The sequence below is a fragment of the Corvus brachyrhynchos genome, unplaced genomic scaffold (genome assembly GCF_000691975.1).
Source record: "Corvus brachyrhynchos isolate BGI_N302 unplaced genomic scaffold, ASM69197v1 scaffold279, whole genome shotgun sequence".
Taxonomy (NCBI): domain Eukaryota; kingdom Metazoa; phylum Chordata; class Aves; order Passeriformes; family Corvidae; genus Corvus; species Corvus brachyrhynchos.
In genome coordinates, this window is record NW_008246060.1 from 464,878 (window position 1) to 488,479 (window position 23,602).

General features: G+C 48.5%; 1 protein-coding gene across 6 annotated transcripts in view; it reads left to right on the plus strand.

The window, feature by feature from the left end:
• CDH23 (cadherin-related 23) overlaps positions 1-23,602 on the plus strand; it is a 175,373-nt gene that overhangs the window by 62,721 nt on the left and 89,050 nt on the right. For all 6 annotated transcript variants that reach the window (XM_017746348.1, XM_017746349.1, XM_017746350.1 and 3 more), the window contains 3 exons: positions 5,702-5,896; positions 9,218-9,346; positions 15,972-16,050. In XM_017746348.1, the coding sequence (XP_017601837.1) occupies positions 5,702-5,896; positions 9,218-9,346; positions 15,972-16,050 (403 nt within the window). The remainder of the gene's footprint in view (positions 1-5,701; positions 5,897-9,217; positions 9,347-15,971; positions 16,051-23,602) is intronic.

A 23,602-nucleotide genomic window follows, 5' to 3' on the forward strand; every position in this document is an offset into this window, starting at 1 on the left:
CACGATGCTGGCCAAAGCTGGGCCAGTTAGAGAGGTTGGTAACACCTCTGTGATAACAGATTTAAGAAGAAATCACAACAAAGGTAGTGGGCACAGTTTTAATTCCAGCTAGAGAAGAGGAGAAGGTGGGAATATGTGAGGGAAACAACATGGAGACACATGGAGGTCAGTGAAGAAGGAGGGGGGTGGAGGTGCTCCAGGCACCGGAGCTGAGATTCCTCTACAGGCCGTGTTTTTAAGGACTTATTTTACTTCTTGTTATCCTCCTTTGATTTTGTTAGTAATAAATTCACTTTGTACCTCTAAGTTGAGCCTGTTGTGCCCTTGGAGTGTTTTCTTCTGGTCCTTATCTCAACTCATGAACCCTTCATTAATTTTTCTCTCCTCTGCCCAGCTGTGGCAGGGGAGGGTGAGCGAGCAGCTTTCATGGGTGCCTGGCGTTAGGCCAGTGTCAAACCATGACACTGTTCTATGAAAAAATTTTCCTGCTATTCAATCTGAACTTCCCCTGGCACAGCTTGAGGGGAACATTTGGTGGCAGACAAGAGGAGGTGGTGCTCTGACATTTTTCAGGTGTCCCTCGTGTTCAGCTGCAGCCATGTAACCTGCCTGGCAGGACACATCGTGGAATGGTTTGGGTTGGAAGGGACCTTAAAGGCATCTAGTTCCAACCCTGTGCTATGGGTAGGGACAATCTCCACTATCCCAGGTTGCTCACATTGTGACCCCAGAGAGGGCATCTCCTCTGCATTGTCATCTACCTTGTGTTGCCACGTTGCATTGGAGCAGCATCCACCCAAAATTTTATCACTAATGCGTATTATAGCAGGATTCATAATAAGATATTAAAGACTACTGTGGCCAGAGAGTGAGGTGTAAATATTTTTAGAAGTCCCTTTTTAGTAACCTCTTCTTCAGCCTTAACTGCCCCCTTGCAGAGAATGTTGCATAAGGCTTTGGTGTCCCAGCTGTCAGGATTAATGGGGCACATCTGTGTCTGGTAATTCACGCTGAGGTCACATGGGAGGTGACAGCCCAGGGGAGCTGTTTGTTGTGGTGGGCTGTGCTTGGGCCATCCTATGACATCTTTGGGATGGAAACACAACTTCCTGGGAGGATATCAAGAGGGTAGAGCTGTGGGGCCCAGCAATGGGGCAAGAGGCAACAGGGAAAAATTCAGGCACAGGGAGTTCCGCCTGAACATGAGAAAGAACTTCTTTCTTATGCGGTCACTGAGCACTGGAACAGATTGTCCAGAGAGGCTGTGGAATCTCCCTCTCTGGGGATATCCCAGAACCCCCGGGACACAATCCTGTGCCACATACTCTGGGATGTCCCTGCTAGAGCAGGAAGGTGAGATCAGAACACCCACTGCGGTCTGACTCATTCTGGGATCCTGTGATTATTTGTGATCACTCACCTCTGTGCTGCTCAGAGAGAAGCAAGGTCTTGGTCTCTCCTCTGCCTCCCCCTTGTGCAGCAGCATCCTTCCATGTTTGAACAGGGATTTTAGGGTTGCTCAGTCCTTATTTTAACACAAACATATCCTTGCTGCTGGGGATCCACTGGAACAGAGCAGTCTCCTTATGATTAGAGTTAGGGGCTCTTGCATTACTGTTCAGTATTTCTTTTGGACCATCCCCAGCTTCTTCCAATACTTTTTTTTTTTAACAGTTTGAACTTTTCTTACTCATTTATTGCAAATTAAGGGAGGCACAAATGGCCTCACTACTCCAGAGGCATCCCAGAGCTCCTTAATTCCTGGAGCTGCTGTGGGGTGTCCTGCGTGCTGGAGCTGCTCCTGCTGAGCTGCCAGATGAAGGATGGGGTGCTGGAGACAGGTCGGGAGCAGGTCCCATCCTGTTTGCCCTCCTCCTCCCCCCCAACAGGCAGCATCTGTCTGCATGTTTATTTTTAATCTCACATCTGCTGGCGTTGTAACAAAGATTTAATGACATGACACAGTTTTGTCACCAGTTCTTTTTTCTGTAGTGAATGAAGCCTCCATCACAGGCTGCTGCAGAGAGCAGAAAGCTTTAAAAGATGACGGAATTTGGCGACTCGTGTAGAAAGCTCACCTGTTTGCCATGAGCACCTGTAGACTGTTGTCTGCCTGGATAAAAAAAGAGAGGATTTGTTATTTTTGCCTGTTGGTGAGATAAGCATAACCACAATTAGTCTTTGTTAATGAAGAAAAGCCATGAGGGATATGCAGAAGAGTCCTATAAATGGTCAAATGGTGAAAAGGCAGAAACACGGTCCAGCACGGGGCTTTCCAAAGGTGTCTCCCTGGGTTGTGTCCTCTGCTCAGTGTTTACCATCAAACACAAGCCCCAGGCTCTTCTGTTTATCCAGATGTTTTGCTTCTTTGTTCAGATGATGGGCCGCAGCTTTTGGGAAATAAAGACGTCAGCTTCCTACTGAGGAATATCTTGAGCCTATTTGACCCAAAAATGGCAAGAAGCTTTTAAAGACATACTTTTTATGCTTTTTAAGGCAGATGGCCTGAAAATTCCTCTGAGTCCTGACTGTGCCTTCCTGGGCACAAGCACTGATGAGACCTTTTTCCCTGGAGGACTGTTGACATGGGTTGTTGGCACCCCACAGCTGGTTTTGCTGGTTCGGGGGGATTTTCTCTTTTTTTGCTTGAATTTGAGCTGTGGAAAAAAAGATGCATTACCCAGAGCACTCCATATGGGTCTGCATCCTCTCACCTGTGCGCTGTTGGGAATAAGGACATGTGTTTTGTAGTGAAATATTCACGCTGACCTGTGCATTTTGGGCAGTATCAGAGATTTCCCTCTCTGCATCCGTGCTGTTCTGCTTCCTGTAACACTCTTCCTGCTGCCTGAAAGCCCTTCTGCTCCCCTCCTAAATTCACTCGGGCTGTGCTTTGCTCGTGTGCCCACGCTTGTGATCTGGCCCTGGGGTCGCTCACAGCCCCTCAGATGCTTTGGTGTTGATGTCCATGACTGATTCCCAGGGCCAGATCTTTGTCCAGAACTGATCCCCTGCTTGTATGGCTCTTGCTGTCCTGGCCAAGGAAGGGAGCTGGTGAGCGAAGCTGTAAAACAGGGATAAAGCCATGGAAGTCACCCGGTGGTGTCTGCAGGGGCTGGAGCTGACAGCACCAAAGCTGGTGACCTCCGTGTCCCCTCCAGGCAGCTTCTCCTTTGGAAGGACAAGGAGATGAACTCCCTTCAAAGCCTGCTTTGGGGCTATTGTATGGAGTACAATGCGGGGGAATTCAAGCCCTCCTCTTTCACAGCCAGCTGAGAGCAGCCCCGTAATCACGGGTGACCAGAGCGGATTTGCATGTTAAGAGCAGTGGCTAGGGGTACTTAAAAAGAAGAGAAAACATATTCATCAAGGCCAGCTTTATCCTTATGAATATTATTATTCCCAGTGCAATATCGCCCAGACCCTTCAGTGCAACCCCGAATCTACTCTTGCTCTGCCTCTCCCTATGAATAGTTAATTTGTGATGCTCTGTGTTGTGACATTGGTACCCGGTGGCTCTGGGAAGGAAGTTGAGTTGTTGGAGCAGGTGGAGTGAGGTGGTGGAAGCAGTGCCCTGGCAGCAGCAAGAGAAGGGCTGTGGGATGCTCTGGAGCTGCTCCCAGTGGTGATGGCTTGGGGGAGGCAGGTAGCCCAAAAGACAGACTGGGGAGCTGCTCTAGTCCTGTCTGAAAAGGTGTTTTAGGAGTGCTCAGAAAGCAAACACCCACCACAGGCCCCCATGAAGGTCTCTTCACCCAGTGCAACCCCCCAGCTGACAAAATCCTGGTTCCTGAGCAGTTTAAATGCCCTAGCCAGGATTAAGGTGCTGAGTGCGTGGCACAAAGTCAAGGGTTTACACGTCAGCAGGGCAGGGCTGGGCTAAGCCTTGCAGAAAATGAGGAGCTGTAAGGCAAAGGGCAGCAAAATTCTGGGACAGATGGGCTGGGGAGGATGTGGTGTCTCCATTGCTAGAAGGCTTTCAGGATGGGAATGATTTAGGTGGAGCACGGGGACAGGCTTCTCTTCTGAGGTCCCTTCCAGCTATATCTTTTATGCTTTTGTGACTGCTGATCACCAAAACTGGAAGGCCCTTTAAAAAATAATCCTCAGGCCATGCCCTGCGAGGCTTTCTAGAGCAGTTTGATTTAGAGGAGGGAAAAAAAAGAAAGGAAATGAAAAACCTAAGTGGGAGCTGCAACCTCTCACACCTTGGCAGAAGTGACACTGATGTAAGGGAAGCGGAATTTTGCTGGAGTCTGAGGTGAGCTTGGGTGTCAGTGTCCCTGCAATGCCACATGTCTGGATACAAGGGCAGGGGGCAGGAGAGATGTGTGTGGTATGAGTGTCCTGAGCCTGGATTCATCAGTGTGAGTTGCAGAGTGTGCCCTGGGTTCCCTGCTCTGTTGTACAAAATACTGCCAGCTGCCTTGAGGGCAAATTTCTGCTGGCCTGAGCTTTAACAGAGGACATGCAGATGCTTTGGTTCTTTGCTGGTGCCATCACCCGGTATTAAGCTGGTTAAATAAGATCTCCTAGTGTGGAGCCCTGTTTTCCTGTATTTTCTAGTGGAAGTGTTGACTAGGACAGCTTTTGGTTCCCTGCAAGCCCTGTGGTTCCCAAAAAACCTGAAAATGGCTCAGTTTGTTTCTCAGTTTTCTTGGAAGCAGTATCCCATCTTCTAAGCTCTGCCTCTCCTCAAGCCTCCTTTCCATCTTCTCAGCGCTTCACAATACTTCTCTGTAAGCTGAGGGTGAAGAATTAATATGAAAGGAGTTAACAATAAAATGCAGAGACTTGGGGAGAGGTTTGCAGGAATAATCTGTATTATCCCAGCTGGCCATAACCCACTTCTGACCTTTGCTGTGTCCCCTTTCGAGATTTAGCTCTTTGTCAGCCCTTTTGATCCTGTCACAGGCAGAGGGACATTCCCAAGGTGTCGTGATCCGTGTGTACCTGGAGCCCCGGCAGAGCCTTTTTGCTGGCAGTCTGTGCTCATGCCTTTAGGGAGAGACAAGAATATGCATTTTAAGATTTGCATAGGAACATGCAGCTGTTCCACCAAAAATGGATAATTGTTCTCCCCGCTGTGAAGTTAAACAATAAGAAGTGCCAAACTGCACTTGCCATTGCTGATTTTGTGCACTCAGCTGCATATTTTATGCATGTAGATTAGTTCCAGATTTATGACGATGGAACTGTTCATGCCTGCGTTAATCGGGCCAGGTTGTAGTTGCTGTGGAAACTACAACTTTGACTTTTACGTTAAGTTCTGTGTTGCATTTAATGCTTTTTTTTCTTTTTCCCCTTATTTTTTTAAAGCTCTCCTATATTTAATACTTTGTGGTGAAAACAGTTAGGGAATCAGCGTCAAGAATAAAAGCGCCTTTGGGCAGAAAACAAGTTTCAGGAAAGAGAGCAATTTTTCTGGAGAGTTGGGATGTCTGGGAAAGTAAGGGTTTGTGATAGAGTGCCGTCTTGACCACAGCTGTGTAACTATTATTATAAGTGTGTAACAACTATTATAGGCCCTGCACTGCTATGATAAAGAATACAGCTGTGTAACTTAAAAGTGTCCTGGAAATACAGGACTGAAGTTGCTGGGTCTCTGGATATCACTCGTGGTGGGCAAATGAAATTGCTGGTGCATGTTTGATGTGAAAATAGTGCACAATGTTACTGATATTTATTTTTTTATCTCTAGAATACCCCCGTGGGCACTCCGATTTTCATTGTGAACGCCACAGACCCAGACCAGGGAGCAGGAGGCAGCGTGCTTTACTCCTTCCAGCCCCCTTCCAACTTCTTTGCTATTGACAGCGGCCGTGGCATCGTGACAGTGATCCGGGAGCTGGACTATGAAGTCACTCAGGCCTACCAGCTCCAGGTGAACGCCACGGTGAGTCTTACCCTGGCAGCTGCAGGCTGGAGGTGTTGTCTGGGGTTTATTTCATTGCCCTGCTCTGGCAAATCTTCTTGGGCACATCCAGCATTTTCTGCTTAATGAGGTATTACAGCAATGCAGTCTCTGGGTGGTTTCAAGTTGCTGTGGAGAACAGCTGCACCTCTCCAACAGCATCTCATATGTGTCAGGAGCTTGTGCAGGAAGGGGACCAGCTCCTGGGTGATGAAACCCAGTACAGGGCATACAGACCATTCAGAGAATCACAGAATGGTTTGGGTTCAGCAACTTAAAGACCATCCCATTCCAACCCCCTATCATGGGCAGGGGCACCTTCCACTAGACCAGATTGCCCCAAGCCCCATCCAGCCTGGCCTGGAACACTTCCAGAGATGGAACTACATCCACAACTTTCCTGGGCAACCTGTGCCAGTGTCTCACCACCCCCCAAGTAAAGAATGTCTTTGGTATATTGGATCCTCCAGACTCATTCCTTATACATTGTGGTTTATTACAAGTGGACTCACCTGTATTAAGTTCAGACACCAAGAGTTAAAGTTTTGGTGGACAGAGGAGAAACCAAGGTCTTAATTACAGTCAATGCCATCACACTGGGAGGAGACCCTTGGGAGATGTGTCCACCTTGGCAAATTCATGCCCCATATGAATGGGTGTTCAGTCCCTGGTGTTCAGTCTAGAGAGAGCTGGAGAATGTGGAGGACCATACAGGCAGGAGCTCTGGATGGTGGCTTCTTCCCCACCTCAGACGAAACAGAGGAAGGTGAGATTCAGCCCTACAATACATCTGACCAACCCCATGCTCAGGAGGGGGAGGAACCCTCTCTGCCCCCTCCAGGCAGCTGGCTAGAACTCTTGAAGCATGTGATTTAATCAAGATCATTGTCTTGATGCAGAACCACAAATGTCAGGAGGACGCAGAGGGCTGTGCTTCGCTCTTCACAGCACCAAGCCCGGGCACTCACAGACTGCAGGGCAAACACCACAACCTTTCAGCCCAAGCCCTGCATGTTCCAGGCTGTGGAATTTTCCCCAGAAACTTGGTGGTTTTTGTTTTTTTTTTTTAAACATACCTCATTTTATTTTTTATACTCCAGTGGGAAGAGTATTAACAACTCTGTTGTTTGCTTCCTTGCCAGTGTCTGTCGCTGACACGCTTTCCTGGGATGTGTTATTGAACTGCCTAGCAGGTTGGAAAATGTGGGACCAAACAGAGTTCCTGATGGAAATGTAACTTTCTTCCAGGATTCTGATTTCCTCAAGGACGCAAGGGTGTCAGTGTGGTCCACCCAGCTCCATCTGGCCCTGTATCCCAGAAAAGATAACATGGGGGCATATCTGGTACTTCACAGAATCCCAGAATGGTTGGGGTTGGAAGGGACTGTAAAGCCCAGCTCATCCCAACCCCCTGCCACAGGCAGGCACACCTTCCACTATCCCAGGTTGCTCCAAGGCCTGTGCAGTCTGGCCTTGAACACTTCCAGGGATCCAGGGGCAGCCACAACTTCTCTGGTCACCCTGTTACTTGCTCGATACACCCCTGGCACCTGGTAATTTCCAGCTTAGGGAATCCAAGGACTTAAATATTGTCTCTGAACTGGGCTGGATGGCAGTTGTGGGAATATCTCCTTGGCTCAGTCAGTGCTAGTAATTCCTAGAAGAAAAGTGATGAGAAACCCCAGGGCAAAGTTGTGCCAGGAAATAAGGATGAGAGTTGCACCAGTGTAGCAGGAGCTGGAAGAGCAAATGCCGATTTTCTGCCTGCCTGATGAAGAGTTTGCATGGTCCTGGGTGGGAAATGGGGTGATGGGTGGCTGCAGGGATTGCTGAAGTGCACAGGTGCCAGGCAGGAGTCGTTCCATCCCAGGGCTGAAGGCAGCAAGCACAGAAAGAGGCTGGAAAGAACAGCAGGAGAGACAGTCCAGTGAGGAAACTGGAAGCGCTCTTGATTTTTCAGTACTATCTGTGATGGCTTAAACAAAATTTAAGAGGTGAAGGGGAGAGGAATGAACATTATCTGAAGAAACAGAGGACTTCAACCTGATGGCACTAACAGCAGAGTCAGAATAAGCATCCACCCAGGCCATAAACACAGAGCCCTGCAGGTTAAGAGGATAATGTACAAGCTGTGTTGTGGAATACAGTTTAAATTAACATTAATCTTCTGGCAATCAGTCTTTACCTCTGCTCAAAGCTGCTTTGGAGGAGTGTGTGGTAACCTCTAATGGTCACCTTCCAGCACAGTGCCTGATTGGGGGTAAGGAGACATTGATTCCCTTCCCTCCGTGTGCTCTCTTTACTCCTGCCCTTGGCAAAGGGCGTTGAGTGTTGGGGTCACTTTTGAGCACCCACAGGATAAGGCTTCAGCAAGAAAACCAGTGGCAGCAGGGCACTGCCAGGAGAAGCTGGTGGCAGTGCCTACTGCTGTGGCTTTGGCTGCTGGAGAAGGGTCATGCTTAGAAAAGAGCCCAAGGCTCTGTCCTGGTGGGATGTGATGGAGTGAAAGGGAGGTGATCATAGAATCATGGAGTGGTTCAGGTGGGAAGGGATATTTAAAGATATTTAGTCCATCCCCCTGCAATGGGCAGGGACACCCTCCCACTATCCCAGGTTGCTCCAAGCCCCACCTGGCCTTGGACACTTCCAGGGATCCAGGGGCAGCCACAGCTTCTCTGGGCAACTTGTGCCAGGGTCTTGCCACCCTCAGAGCCAAGAATTCCTTCCTAATACCTAATCTAGCCCTGCCTTCTTTCCATTTAAAGCCATTCCCCTTGTCCTGTCCCTCCATGCCCTTGTCCCAAGTCCCTCTCCAGCTGTCTTGGAGCCCCTTTAGGCACTGGAAAGGGCTTTGAGGTCTCCCAGAGCCTCCCCTTCAGGTGATGGAGCCCAAACTGTGTTGAGGCATCAGCACTGTGGGTATGAGAGAGGCTGCTGGCACCCACCCCTGGGTCTGATCATGCAGAGGTACCTTAGGCTGTGTCTGCATTAGGAAGGAATTTGCATTTTGAAGTAGATGTTGAACAGCATTGCTGCATTTTCACTCAAATTGTGGTGAAAACTAAATTGGTGTTTGCTTCATTTGAAAGGGCTTATGCTGCAATGAAATGCATATTGTATTTCAGCTTAGAGGGAGGTGCAGTGGACAATAATTCCAGCAGGTAGCTTGAAAAAGAGATGATTACCTCCACTATTCAGAAATCCTGCCCCAGCTACAACCACAAGAGACTTAACACTGCTGAATAACTCTGTTTTTCTGATAGAAATCCTTTCTCTCCCCTCCCTGCTCCTTGTTTTTTCAAGGACCAAGATAAAAACAAGCCGCTGTCTACTCTGGCCAACCTGGCAATCACCATCACAGACGTGCAGGACATGGACCCCATCTTCATCAACCTGCCCTACAGCACAAACATCTATGAGAACTCACCTCCGGTAAGGGCTGTGCTTCCTGGGGTTTCCTTCTGAAACAGCACATTTCCAGCCAGATCCAAAATATTCAGCCCCTTTTTCAAATAGACAGCCTAAGCATGGGGGTTCGGGAAGCCTGGACCCCAAATAAAATACTTTCCTGAGTGTTTTTTCTTAAGTTCTACAAAGGCTTTGTGTTATTCTGAGCAGACAGTCACCCTGTCTCCTCCGCATGGTCTATCTGCATGCCATTTCCAATAGAGAACTTGAAGGAAAAATCTAAATGTTCCTGAAATGAGGCAGTTTTGAAAATGCCAGAATCATCAGCCATTTCAGCACTTTGAGTCTTTTCCCCCAGGTTTTGCCAAATTGATCCAATCATTTTAGTTCTTCTGAAACTCAGTTTGTCAGCAAACTCGCTGTTTGTGGAAAAATGTCTCCCCGTCTCTAAATACAGCAGGGATGAGGGTTTTTTTCTCCCACAGATGCCAGGGAGTGTGGAGGGCAGCTTGGGCTTTGGGAGCTGTTTGTTCTGCTCCCACCAAGGATTTTAATCCAAGCACCAGCCCTTCTCTGCAGCATCCACAGCTGTGCATCCCATCACTTTGTCTACAGGGAAACATTTTTGTGTGTGGAAGGAAAAACCTTCTGCCTTGAAATCATGGCATGGTGGGCATCCACACCACATGTGCATCCCATAAGTTCTCTGGTGCTCTGGGTCCCAAACGCCTGGTGGCTCAGTTCAGAGAAAGAGGGAACTCCTGTGTGCTTCAGTTTATGCCTTTTTATTCACTTTGAAGCAAAGCCCTGACATGGAGAGTGCTGGATCAATAGGGCTGAGTTGCCTGTCACAAATCCCCGTGGTGACAACAGCACATTACCTCTCTGCTGGCCCAGAGGTGGCCAAAAAAGCGGCTTATTCATGAATTACAAGGTAAAAGTTTTGTTGATATTAAGGAGTATTTCTGGGATGGGCAGAGTGAGCTGCAGGGAAATAAAACTTCACAAATTAGATCACACTTAACTAGGAGGAAAAAAGCTATAAATGAAATTAAAGGAAGCCCCATAAGTATTAAAAATCATAGACTGCATCACCTTCATGGAGTGATCTGGCATCCAGGAAAGGGAATGTCTTTCAAATAATGATATATATTAAGGCTCAAGGATCCCTTTGTGTCAATACACTGACATGCACCACAGTTATTCCTGGAACATTCACTGTTAGCAGTCGGGAAAGCAGCAAATAACCACTGTGTAACGTGATACAGGAAGTGGAAGAAGGAATTCTCACCAGGTTTAGAGATTTTAATTTCTCTTGGCCATGTGCAACATCTCCAAAGGCATTGAGGGATCCAAGATGGATAGGTGCCACCAGAGACATGGTGAAGAGGAAGATTGCTGGAGGTGGGGACTGCTTTGAGTGGTGTCACTCTCTGGTTTGGACCCAAATTCCCAGCCTTCCTGGGAGAAACTCCACTGCTGAAACAAGGATGTGATTTGCTTTGGCAAGCCTGGGGTTTAACACAGAGTCATTTGGTTGGAAAAGACCTCAAAGATCATCAAGTCCAGCCATTAAATATGTGCATTTTTTGCCTCCCAGTTGAAATCTTCTCATCAGTTCTGCCCTCCCCCCTGAGTGGAGCCATGTGTAGAGTGAATGTCTTGGTTATCAAAATGATAACCGCAAATTTGGGTAGGGAGTCTGGGCTTGGCCGGCTCCCATCCAAAACCAGGCTTGCAGGTCAAACCCAGATGCTTCAGTGCATTTTTGGGTGATGTTTGCCCCGACGTTGGACTCAGCAGATCAATATGTGCTCAAGGCATCTCATCCCAGCCCTAAATCCACAGAGCCGCTGCTCCATGCGTCCGCTCCCCATCTCTCTTCCCTCTTTTTATCTGGGGTGCACAGCATGCCTGTGTTCCCCTATCAATGTATCAGGCAAGAATACCTCATCTAAAGTGTATACATTACCTAATAAAATCCTTCTTATTTGGGATTATTGCATCAAATTTTAATTTCCTCACTCGAGTAACAGCATGTCAGCCAGCCCGTCAGTGGAGAGCCGATAGAAGGTAAAAAGAGTGGATAAACTGCAGCAAATTACCGCAAACAGATCTCTATCAGCCCTTTGACTGGAATTGACTGGAATTAAGAAGTGAGAAATGGGATTTTTTTTTGCCGTGGCAGCTTTCTGAAGCACTCCCCCCCGCCTCCTCCTGCTGCAACGCTGGGCCGCACTTCGCCTTTCAAGTCCCTAATCCTGTAAGAGAAGAAGAAGAAAAAAGGGTGGAGGGGCATGAGAGGAGACAGAAGTGCAGTTGTAGCTCTTATTTCTCTTAGGCTGGGATCTGGGAGCATAATTGAGAAGCATTTTGGGCAGGTGCTTATTGTGACACTGAGAAGAAAGCAATTTCTTATCAGGCAAAGGAAGAGGACACAGCAGGGAGAGACTCTGCTGTCCCTGGAGGTGTTGTATCTTCTTTCTTGATGTTGTTTATCATCCCAGCATGGCTCAGACATCTCTCCCAGGGCACCCGAGTGTACCTGCAGCTGTGGCAAAGCTCGGCGGTGTGGTTTTCATCCTCAAGAGGGTTTTTGGATGTGTGTCCTCACAGCAGCTGTAGACTGGGTGGCATGGTTGATGTTGAATGTCATGGAAAGGAGGGGTTGTAAGGACTGGCGCAGGCTGCCAGGGTAGTAGTGGAATCACCATCCCTGGAGGGATTTAAAAGCCATGTGGATGTGGCACTTGGGGACATGGGTTAGTGGTGGCCTTGGCAGTGCTGGGGGAATGGTTGGACTGGATGATCTTAGAAGGCTTTTCCAACCTAAATGATTCTGGGATTCCATGTCCTCCAGACAAGTTGATAGGAGCTGGAGGAGACAGGCTATTTCCCCTTGCAGAGCTGCTGTGGTTCTGATGAGCGCCTGCTTCTGCACCTCATCTGGTGCGTGGTGCAGGCAGTGCTGCAGCTTCGCTTTGCAGGTGAAGGAGGAGAAATCCACTCTCCAGGAGACCAGCTGAAGGCTCTGAACCTGTGCTTCATCCCACAGGGAGCCACGTGAAGGCAAGAGTGAGGCCAAACCCCACTGGCACATGGCCCCAAGACCAGCAGTTGTACTTCCTTGCAGTAGAATGGTACAGATACATGTCAAACATCATTAAAACAGTTTTAATTCTGCAGCACCATCCCCCTCCTCCTCAGAAACTCCTTGAGTTGAAGAAATAATGTAGAATCAGTGCTGGTTTTGCCCTAGAGTCTCAATAGCTCCGAGTTAATTCTTTCTTACAATATTTTCAGCCCATCAGTGTGAACACTTTATTAAAAGCTCAGGGTTTTATTAAAAAAGGATTGATTTACCCCTGCCCCTCTTCAAAAAACCCTGAGATTTTGTTTGGATAATGTGCCATTCTTTATTTTCTTTCCCTTTTTTTAAGCATAGGCTTTCCCAGATTATTACTTTTCTAAACCTCCTTCCTCCTTCCCCAGAGGGGAAAAGTTATTCTGTTCTCTCTGTATCCAACAGCCGAGCCCTCTCCTTGCAGCCACTGCTGTCTGCAGTAGGCAGGCAAGGTGTGACTTGTTTTAAAAGAAAAGTCAGGAATATTTCGGAGTTTCTAAGAGCTGCAGGGTCTTGCCACAGATACCCAGGGCAGGGCTCTTGGTGCTGGAAGTCAGCCTGTGGTTTCTGTGAGTAAGTGGATCCTTGCCAGGTGTGTTTAGCTGGAGGCGGTGAGAGGGTCCCCTCCAATTTAGGGTTGCAGTTGGCTGCCCTTCCTGCACTAAGATGGATTGTGAAAGGAATGGTGTTGTGTTCCAATTGGGAATTGTTGAGATGTGGTTCATGGACGGTGATCTTTGCCATTGCGGTGTGGCTCCAACACTTGGTACCCTCACTACAAAGCCAATCCTTACGGCATGGATGTTATTCCTACCCTGTGCCACTTGCTCAGCCCCTTCCTGGAAGGCTCAAGATTGCTCCCAAACACTCTGGATGCTCAGGAAGGGACCGTCCATCCCCAGGAGGTGGCGTCTGCCAGTCTCGTGGACATTGGAAGAGTCTTGTGAAGGACCTGTCAGGAAGGATGGAAACCAGGTGGGATGTGAAGGATCTTGCTGTGGTTCCAGGAGACGGCATCCATGGATGGTAGGGAGCCGAGCACTGCTCCATCACGTGTTGCTTGGACACTGGTGAAACGTGGCTTGTCCCCAGGAGAGGCTTGTGGAGCGGGAAGAGGAACATGGAGCTGCAAGGAGAGCAGGGGGAGCCCCAACACCAAAACCCAGCAGCATGATATCATCATCACGGGCCTGCCAAGGACAGGGTGAATTGCAGCATGGTCCCTCTCAGCCCTCATTCCTGTAATCAAATGTCTGGATAATTTCTTTCCTGTGGGCATCTCTGTGGCACACGCTGCTGAGATACCCGAATGAGATTCCCCCTCCACCCCTCCCAAACTTCCCCTGCTGCCACATCCACGCTCATCCTTTTATCTCTCCCTCCAGCCCTTCCTCTTGGCTCCTCCAGGAGGGGCCTCTCCCTCAGATAAAGCGGCCCATTGCTATTCCCCAGCCATCGCAGGGCCCTGCCTTCTCCTGCAGCTGCCTTCCCTCTGCAGGAGACAATTCCCATTCCGTGCTGCTCCCGAGCTGTGTGACAGGTGACGAGCGAGCTGTCAGACAGATCTGGTGCCTTCACCCACTGCCCCTTCCATGGGGGAGCTCCTGCTGCGCTGGGGAGGGGAGGGGGCTTACATCTGTCCTGTGGGACAGATTAAAGATTGTGTGGACTTTGATTCTGCTGAATATGAGTATAATGTATAATACAAGACATAAGATATATTAATACATATAATACAACATACAGTAAATAATATATATATTATATATATAATACAATTATATGTATATGTATAGTATGAGGTATAATATATTATAATTTAGGCAAAACTATGCTGGGACAGAGCACACTGAAATGCATCACCCTTTTTTCTCCCCCACTTTGCCCTGCCCTGCTTTCCACATCCCCTGTTCTGCTTTCCTACCTGCTCCTTCCCCACTTTTCCAGTGGTTTTTCTCTCTCTGTACTCCTTGGGAAAGCACAGTTATTGTCAGTAATTTAGAGGCTCTCTGAGCGGCTGCTGAGCCTCCCCAGCCGAGTGCTGCTCAGAGGCCAGTGACCTGGGATTTATGGCTAATGTTCTCGGTTAATAACATGGATTTACTTAAGGAGTCCATTGAAATGCCCTCGGAGATCAGGGAACCGCAGCCTGCCTGGCCCTGGGAGCCTTCTTTATGGCCAGCAGCGGCATTGAGCCCACAGGGACACGGATCTGGAAGCCAGGGAAGATGGCAAGTCCCTGCTTTCCACCGGTGATGTTTCTGCCACAGCTTTCCCTTTGGTCTTCAAATGATGGATTGCAGGGCAAGCACAAGGCTGCCGACCCGCTCTGCTCCCTCATTAGATATGCAAACGCCTCTGCTGACATTTCCTTTGAGGGGAAAAAAAATTAAAAAATTTGCTGCTTTCCCCACTGTTAATAAGCCAATGAAAACAAGAACAGCTGAGTTGTAAATTTTTTCACACTACATTAATTACGGGCATGTGCATGTGTTGGTATTCACAGGGGCTCACTGCACTGCGGCGGTGGAAGTTGACTTATGGAGCAGGATATTTTTATTTCAAGAGCTAAACAAGAATTTTGGGTCCCTCTTATGTTCTTCTTGTCAGTTCTGGGGGACTCTTGGATCTTTCTGCTGGGCTATAGGAACAGTGTGTCCTGCAGGATGGAGGATGAGGTGGGTGAGCTGGCAGTTGCAGAAGCTCCTGCCTGTGGGCAATGCCTGGTTCTCAGCATCTGTCCAACCCTCCTCCTCAAGGGTTTCAGTTAAAATCTCTGCAGCTCACTTAGTTGTGCAGCTGGATGCTGATGGTCAGTGTGAGCATCCCTTATGGCTTGGGGTGCCTCATTTGAGGAACGCAGTGGGAGAAGAGGAAAGGCTGAAATTGGGAAGCCAGTGGAATATTAAACTGGTGTAGTGACCAAGCTGAAGGTCATAGTGAAAGGGAATCATTGCCTTTGGTTCTTGAGGGACTGCAGAGTGAAAATCCCTGAGGCAGAGGAGCACATGCTGTTGCCTGTCAGCTGTGACTCTGTGAGGAGGCTTCTCCTGGCTTTCCCAAGGCTGCACCTTCAGTTCTTGCTTCCTCTTCTTCCTTGAGCAGCAATAGCTGTGCTTGTCACAGTGACCTCACTTCAAATACTGCTCCTGTGGGCAGGGGAGGAGCAGCACAGGGACAGAGTGTGGTGGGGTTCTCTCCAGACACTACGGAGACTTGCCCTGGCACAAACCTTCTGCACAGTGAAGCTCATCCTGCTCGGGGCTTTCCTTAGAGGACATGTCCTCCTAGTCACGCCCTCAGCATTCCCAGCTACATCCTGGCGTGGGTTAGCAGAATTCTGCAGCTCACACCAGAGTGATGAGTGGTGAGCCTGAACTGCTCCAAGGGCAGGTGATGGGACTTTTCCATGGCCTGCCATGTCCTAGGGCAGGTTATCCCTCAGCACCTGGCCCACGGCGATAGGTGCAGGCCATTCTGGGAGCCCCAGCAGTGCTGTGACACCTGTCCCCTGTCCCTCCCCAGGGTACCACTGTGCGGATGATAACGGCCATCGACCAGGACAAGGGACGTCCCCGGGGCATCGGCTACACCATCGTCTCGGGTGAGTCTTGGGGGACATGGAGGTGACTCCAGAAGGGATGGATGGAGGGGATAGCCCTGCAATAAGTCTTTGTACCTCCCATCCCTGGGAAATCATGGAATAGAATAGACAGAATGACTTAGGATGGAAGGGGCCTTAAAGATGATTGTTCCAACCCCCCTACCATGAGCAGGGACACCTTCCACTAGACCAGGTTGCTCCAAGCAGATTTGACAATATCTCACACTGAAACCTTTCATTCCTGACGATGAACCACAAACAGCTCGGCTTCACACAATACCACGGAGGGGATTTTCTGTTCAGGAAGGGAACGCGAGTGATGGTGGACTGAACGGCTCCTGGTGGTTTCTGTGGTGTTTCCCAAAAGCTTCGGAAGCTGGGATGCAAGGGCTGGGCCCGTGAGGGTACAGAGCTAGATAATGAAGCTTAATTAAAGTGGTGGTGGCTTTCTGCCTTCTGACAGGCACATGGATTGAGCCTGCCTTTGCTGTCGGGCTCTGAAGGCTGGGAACCCTTCTTGGTGTGGATGAGCGGATCATTGCTGGGCAATGCTTGGCCCCTTTGGCTGCGCAGCCTGCGGATCCCTTCCGATGGCAACAGGGGCAGGGCAGGCTGGGAAGGTGTTTCCAGATAAAACACAGCTTCCTTATGGAAAGGCCAGTTTTGGGGGCTTGGGCCCGTTCATTTAAGATGCCTTGAGCTCAGCAATCTCTGCAATACCCCAGCAGACTTTGATGCTCACAGGGCTGCACTCAGATGCTGCTTTGGTGAGGACAGACAGACTGCTCGAGGTGACCCAGGCATGAGGGACCAGCTTGGTGGGTGTGGGTTGTAACCCTATTCCTGGCATCACTTTTGGGGGGGACTTCTTCCCAGCAAGAAATGGCAGCAGTGCCTCCCCTCCCCACTGTGCCACATGCTCCTGGTGCTGCCTACACGTGCAGAAATAATTTCCCAGTTTCTTCTCCTTAAAGCCCAGCCTTTTCAAACCCTCTTTTAATCAGCCTCGAGGGTCAAGGTGATTTCACCCTGACTTTCAAGCGCACTGATCCTGACTGCAAGTATCCAGACTTTGAAGATGCGAGGATGATTTATTCCTCTAATTCCCTCTGCAGTTTATTTGAGAGGTTCACCCAGATTGTGGGTAGCAGCTGGCCAAGGTGAAGCAGGGACTGTCTTTTGGCTGATATGGGATCTTTTTCACTGGAGACTGGACTGAAACATCAATCTAATTTTGCAGAGATTGCTGAATTACGGTGAGGATGGTAAAATAGCTGTCAGCCTGGCCATCCTGGCCTGGGTGGGCAGTGGGATGGTGGAAGGGGAACCAGGATGCTCTGGGATTCAGGTGGTGGTGGAATATGGAGAGACCTATAGGAAGATCACTGCACACAGCCTTGCATCTGCTTGTGTATGCCAAGAGCTTAACCCTTGCCCGCAATCCTGCCTAGTGGGGACAGCTCTCCTGTCAGAGGATCCAGCAGAACAGATCAAAGAGTGATTAAACTACTTTGCACTATTATTTTTTTTCCCAAACATGAGAATTACGAAGTGTTTTCTAACTGGCCAGGAATCCTCCTGTCGTCACCAGGGTCTCATGGAAAAGGGGTTGGATGGGAATGATCAGCCTATAGACAGAGCTGATGTGACTTTCTCATGTCTGAGAGTCCAGACGCAGGACTGGCATCTAATGCACTTCCAAAATCCTGCTCACCCAAGGCAAACCTTTTTTTTTTGGCAGGCAGGTAAAGCCTAATTAATTTCTCATTATCCTCAATCATGATGGTAAAGGTCAGCGAGCAGATTTTTTGCCTGAGCTGGAAAATTTTTATGGCAATTTTGCAAAAAAAAAAAGCCTAACATATGGGAACGGGGAAGCAAATTAAATTAGAAACCGACCATAAGCAAAAGTGAAAGTGGCTGGTGGAAGTAGTAATTATACCTGGCTCTTCAGCTCCCTTCCAGGAGGGGAGGTGGCAGTGATGCTGCTCCCATTTCCCTGCAGGGATGGGTGATGCCTTTTCCCGGCTCTCACAGTTTTTTGGGCACAGGGTTAGCATGTGGCTGGTCTGATTTTGCCTTTTGGGCTTGTATATACAGCAGTAGAGAGCTGAGAAGCAACCTGGCCATCCATCATACCTTCAGTGTTAACACCTAAAGCATTGGTATGATTTGGAGGTGGGGTTTAAAAATTAATTTGGAATTGCTGCTGTCCTGTTCAGCTCCATCCCTCGGGCAGCCACGGCCAGGGATGTACTGCAGCAGCTCTTATTTATACAGCTATCTCCAGCACAAGGTCCTCCCGTGACAGGAACACAATAAAACTAAAAGATTAACCATAACCACATAAAATACGACTGGAGATCTAACTTTATGCTGCCAGCTTACAAAGCTGTTAAGGCTGAGATGACGGAGGAGCACGGTGTAGCTGTGCCATGGCTTTGGCTACTTGTCCTGCCTGCATTGGGAATAATTTCCATATCTAACAGGGAAATGCCATTCAGTTGTTATTCCCCCTTCCTCCCCATCAGAGTGTTTTAACTCCAGGAAAATGTACTTTTTCGCTTCACACTTCACAAGGAGTGGGCTCACTGCCTAGTTAAAAAAGAAATCCAGATTGAGACCTCACAGTTCAAGCCCCTCGTGCCAACAGGCTGGTCAGTGCCAGGGCTCCCATTGCTGCAAAGGGTGTTCCTGCTGCTTTTCCTGTGGCCAGAGCCCTGTGAAAGCCCTCCCTCCCCGGCTGCAGTGACGGGTTGGAGATGCTCAGCCACTGAGGTCAGGACTCTGTTTGAAGGACAGATAATTAATCCAGCAAAGTAATCCACAGCTCCTTTTTGGCAGATTTATGGAGATAGCCTCTGTACTGGGGACTCTGCCTCATCATCTTTCATTTCCCAGGCAAAGCGAGTGACTTGTTGTATAACACGACCTGTTCTAGATAAGGCTTTTCATTTAGGGGAACTCTCTGGGCTAACAGAGATTGATTTTCCCGGCGGAAATTGGGAGGGCCCTGGCGTTTTGGGCAGGATCAGCCCTGCAGACGGCAGTGTGTTTTCACATTTGCTGCTGCTGCATATCGCCTGGGGCATGGGGAATCCTCTGGCTCTTTAAGGGAAGGATTTTTAGCGTGAATTAAATGGCAATTTAATTAATAGGCGGGAGGAGACTTTGGCCCGCAAGCTTTTACTACAAAAACATATTGACTCACATGTTGCTGGCTAGCAGTAAACTTTGGGCTTCATTTATTTCCAGGATAGTCAGGAGACTTGGAGTCTCCAGGCAGGAGTATGTGAAGGTGACCTGTGCTGCTTGGGCAGGCACGGAAGGGTTAACCCAGGGGAAAGGGTCCCAAATGTCAGTCTCTGACTGCCTGACACATTTCAGGTGCAGTGATGGATGGGCAATGGGAGATTGCACAAGGGCAATCCATACGTCCTTCCTGGGGCTTGGAAAGTCCTTCAGGAGAGAGGGGAGTGAGCTTTCTTTCAGTCAGAGAGCTGGTCCTTAGGGCTATTCACAAATCCTTAGGGTTGGGGGTTCCCTCCCCCTCCAAGTGGATTGTTTTATGGGACTGATGCAGTTTCTAGCAAAGCCTCTCTTCCTTAAGGTGGTCCATCCTGAGGGAAACATGAATTAAAAAACATTATTTGCACAATGTTATAGAAGTGTGACTTACAAAAGTACAAGGGAAGCTGAAAAGAATTGTTCTCCATCTCCTGGATTTCCTGCTAAAGAATAAAATGTCATATATATAAATATTTTTTTCTGTATTAAAAAAAAAAAAATATATATATATGAGTAAAAATCAGTGCAGTAGCTCAGAACATGTTTCCCATGCTCTTAACAGAGCCAGTGTGCCCCACTGCCTTCCTTATGAAAGTGCAGCATGAATCCTTGAGGAAAGGTCAAGTGGCCAAAGAGGTCTCCATGCCCTCAGCTGCTGACATTGCCCTGCGTAGCTTGACCTGACTTAATAAAGAAGGCAGAGCAAAGCAACCACTTCCCTAAAACCCTTAAACCAGGCATCAGGTAGAACCCTTGGAAGTGGGGACCTGCTCATTTTACTATTCCCTACATCGCGCCAGCTTTTCCCCACATTCGACTCGCTCGGTGAGCTACCGGGGTCTTAAAGCTCTCATAAATTACACCTGCTGGGAGGGCCTTCCAGTGTGATTTAAAGGCAGCCATCATAGCAGAACATTTCTGTAGGAGGACACACTGATGGGTGGAAAAGTGCTTTGCGCCACGTTATCCATCAAAAGCTGTTTTTCCCACCCTGCCAATGCAAGAGGATGAGACAGCACAAAGCAAAGATGGTGGCTGCGGTCACAGCCCCTCTTTCCTTGGCTCAGTTGCTCCCCATCTTTCTCCACGCTGTTAATGATGTTTTGTTGTCACATTGGCATCTGGCTTCGGCTCCCTGGCAATCCAGGAATCATTGGAAAGAGATATGATTGGGATAATGGTTTGCATGGCAGGTGGTCCCCCAGCAAATGGCCCTTGGTAATTAAAACTATACATTCCCTTTTATGTGTAAATAGGAAAAAAAAGCGTATTTTCTGTTTAATTTCTGAGACTTCCTATTTAACTTGTGGTATTTAATGTGTATTCAAGGCTGAGCAACCTGGTCTAGTGGAAGGTGTCCCTGCCTGTGGCAGGGGCTTGGAATGAGATGATCTTTAAGATCCTTTCCAACCCAAACCAGTCTGGGATTCAATGTTGACAACCGGTGGAGAAAGATGAACCAGGACCACCTCTGTTCATGTTGTGGCTATAAAAAGCAACTGGTTCTGAGATGATTTTCAATGAAGGAATTTCAGAAAGCTGTGGAGCCTGGAGATGTGAGGTTTACATCAAAAAGCCCATTTTAGATGATGTGGGGGAATGATGGTTGTGGTCCAAGACTCAGCATCCTTTTGTGTGAAGAATTACACTCAGAGCAGAAACTCTGCGGGCTCTGTTCTCTCTGGTACTTGGCCACAGCTCCCAGGAAATTTGGGAGGGAGAAGATTGCACCTTGGGTGATAAATATCTCCTTTTATTTCCTTGTACTGTACATTCCATTCTAAAAAAGGGAACTATGCAAGCATGTGATCTGGAAGATCAGGAGTTCTGCTGGTTGTGCTAGAATGGACAAATCCTTTGGGAAAGATACTAAAAAGGCCTGTTTGCAGAGCAGGCATGTGAGAAGGAGCACTGGCACACGGCTTTGGGCTCGGATCTGTTACCCCTAAGAGCTGCGTCTTCCCAGAAGAGCAGCAAACCAAAGTCCCGAGCAGGAGAAAGGGGCACTGTTTCACTGTTCTATACAGCAACTCGATTTCCCGGAAAACTCAGACTGTAATAACCCCTTTTCCTTTGGAAATGACTTGTTGCCTTTGAATTTAAGCACAGGGCAAGGTCCCTGCCCTGGCAGTGCTTCCCTGCCTGTGGCCAGGGGGCAGAAACTCAAGGTGAAGAGCAGCAGGGTGCTCACGGCAGCTGATGGACTATTTATACGCTAATAACTGTGTCTGTTGCTGACTCCATGAACCACATCCAACAGCATCTATTTCGGTGCCGAGGAGCCCTGACGGAGCACATTTCGATTAATAAATTATCCGGAGCAAGGTGTGTGATGGGTTCCCCTTTCACATCTCATGAAAGTCACCCGCTCCAAGTTCAGTGGCGGCTTCCCAACATGAGCAGCCCTTCCTGCAGAGGGGGTGGGAAAATTATCCTGCCCAGGGAAAGCAGCTTGCCCTGAGTGACAGGTAGCTCTTCACTAGAGCAGGACAGTAGCTGCATCTCTCCCTCCGAACAATTTGAACATGCTCAAAGGCTAAAGGGGTAGGGAGGAAGGAGGAGATATTGATGTCTTCTTTATTTTTCCCCCTTTTTTTTTTCCTTTTTCTTCCCCCCCTTCTCTGGGTTTGAGCCAGTACTTTTAATGGCCTTTTTAAACTGAGAGCTTGGCTGAGGGCAATTAAACATTATGGCTCTCATCTATAAAACCCCTCGTTATAGCAGTGTTTCTCCAAAATGACGCCTATGCCACCATCCGTTCCTCAATGAGCCTGGAAAAACATTCGGAATGGGCTTCTGTGATCCATCCCATTGCTCCCAACCCAGCATCCCGTCAGTCCCTGCCTTCTCGGCTGCAGTGTATGCAGGAGCTGCTGCTGTCCCTGTACCTGCACATGGACAGGCGGATGGGAAACTTTTCCTTCTACTTGACCCATGTCACAACAAAAAGCTGGGTTTGTAGGCCCTGAGCAAGCCTGGTCCTTGCCGGGTGGGAGCAACAGGTCTGTCAGAAGTGGATTCATACTGCTGTCCCAAAGGTCTCAATTTTTTTGTTGTTGTCATTCTCCCCTTCACTCTGTCTTTTTGATATTTAAAACATTTGTCCTTTGTTTTCCTTCTCTCTGCTCTTCTTCGCATTTTGCTGCCCAGCCTTTCCCTTCCTGTCCTTTAATTTCTGCCAGGTCCCTGTGTGTCCCTCTGGTCTCTCCAGAAAGACACAATTGGCTAATTTCCCCCCACCTTATTTTTTTTCCCCTTGTTCTCAGGAAAGTGAAGGCGTGTGAAGATGATTAGAGAGATTTTGCAAGGAAAATGTCTCGGGAAATGGGCATTAGGATCACTGGTCAGAGCAGTGAGGAAGTGGTGGTTGGAGAGGTATTGTAGAGGAAATCATGAAAGGCCTCTGTGGGATAAGTTTGGAGACACCTCTTTCCTTAAATTTGCAAATTCACAAAGTCAGGAATTCTCTGCTAGCAGAAAGGAAGCCCCAGTGGGCATAGGATGAGTATCTGATGCTGTTGGGGAGGCTGAGATAAAGAAAAGCCTCTGGTATGCAGCCTGGGAGGCCTTTGGGTCCCCAGTTTAGTTGCTCATCCTTCAAAAAGTGACTGTGGTCAAATATGAAATGCATAACCATTTTTAGGACACGGAACACAGCACTGTGTTCGGTCAAATTCCTGTCCTATTGACCTAATTCCACTAAATTCCATTGTTCCTGCATTTTATTACACTTTATATTAGGGGGAGGTGACCCCGAGGTGTAAACTTGACCGTGGCACCCTGGTATCCTGGAGCATTTAAATGCCTCACAGCACAGTCCAGGCTTCCTAAGGAGTCAGCCATAAATTACAGTGCAGGAGTGGGAAGTCAGGATGGAAAGAGGGGAATTGTCCAAGGGAGGAAACTGGAGATCTTCATGTACAGTGGCAAAAGATTAGGAAAAAAACCAACAAGGCTGCTTCTAATATTTTAAGTAGCCTGGCATCAGCTCATTAAGCTGGTGAGAGGTCAGTGGGGCATTTCGGATGGAGAGAAGAGAGGACCAAGGACAGGAATGGGAGGAATTTGGTCCAGGAGGAAGATAGAATGGCTCAGTAATGGGGAGAAAGGTATTAAGGCAGTTAGGGCTCTGGGAGAGAGAGGAGAGGCCAGGTGGCTCCTGGGGTGGGAGGGAGGGAATGGCCAGACTGGAGACTTTGGCCATCCTGAGAAAGGTGCAGCTGTGATCAAAGAGAGGTTGGAAGGGAATGAGGTGGATGCTGAG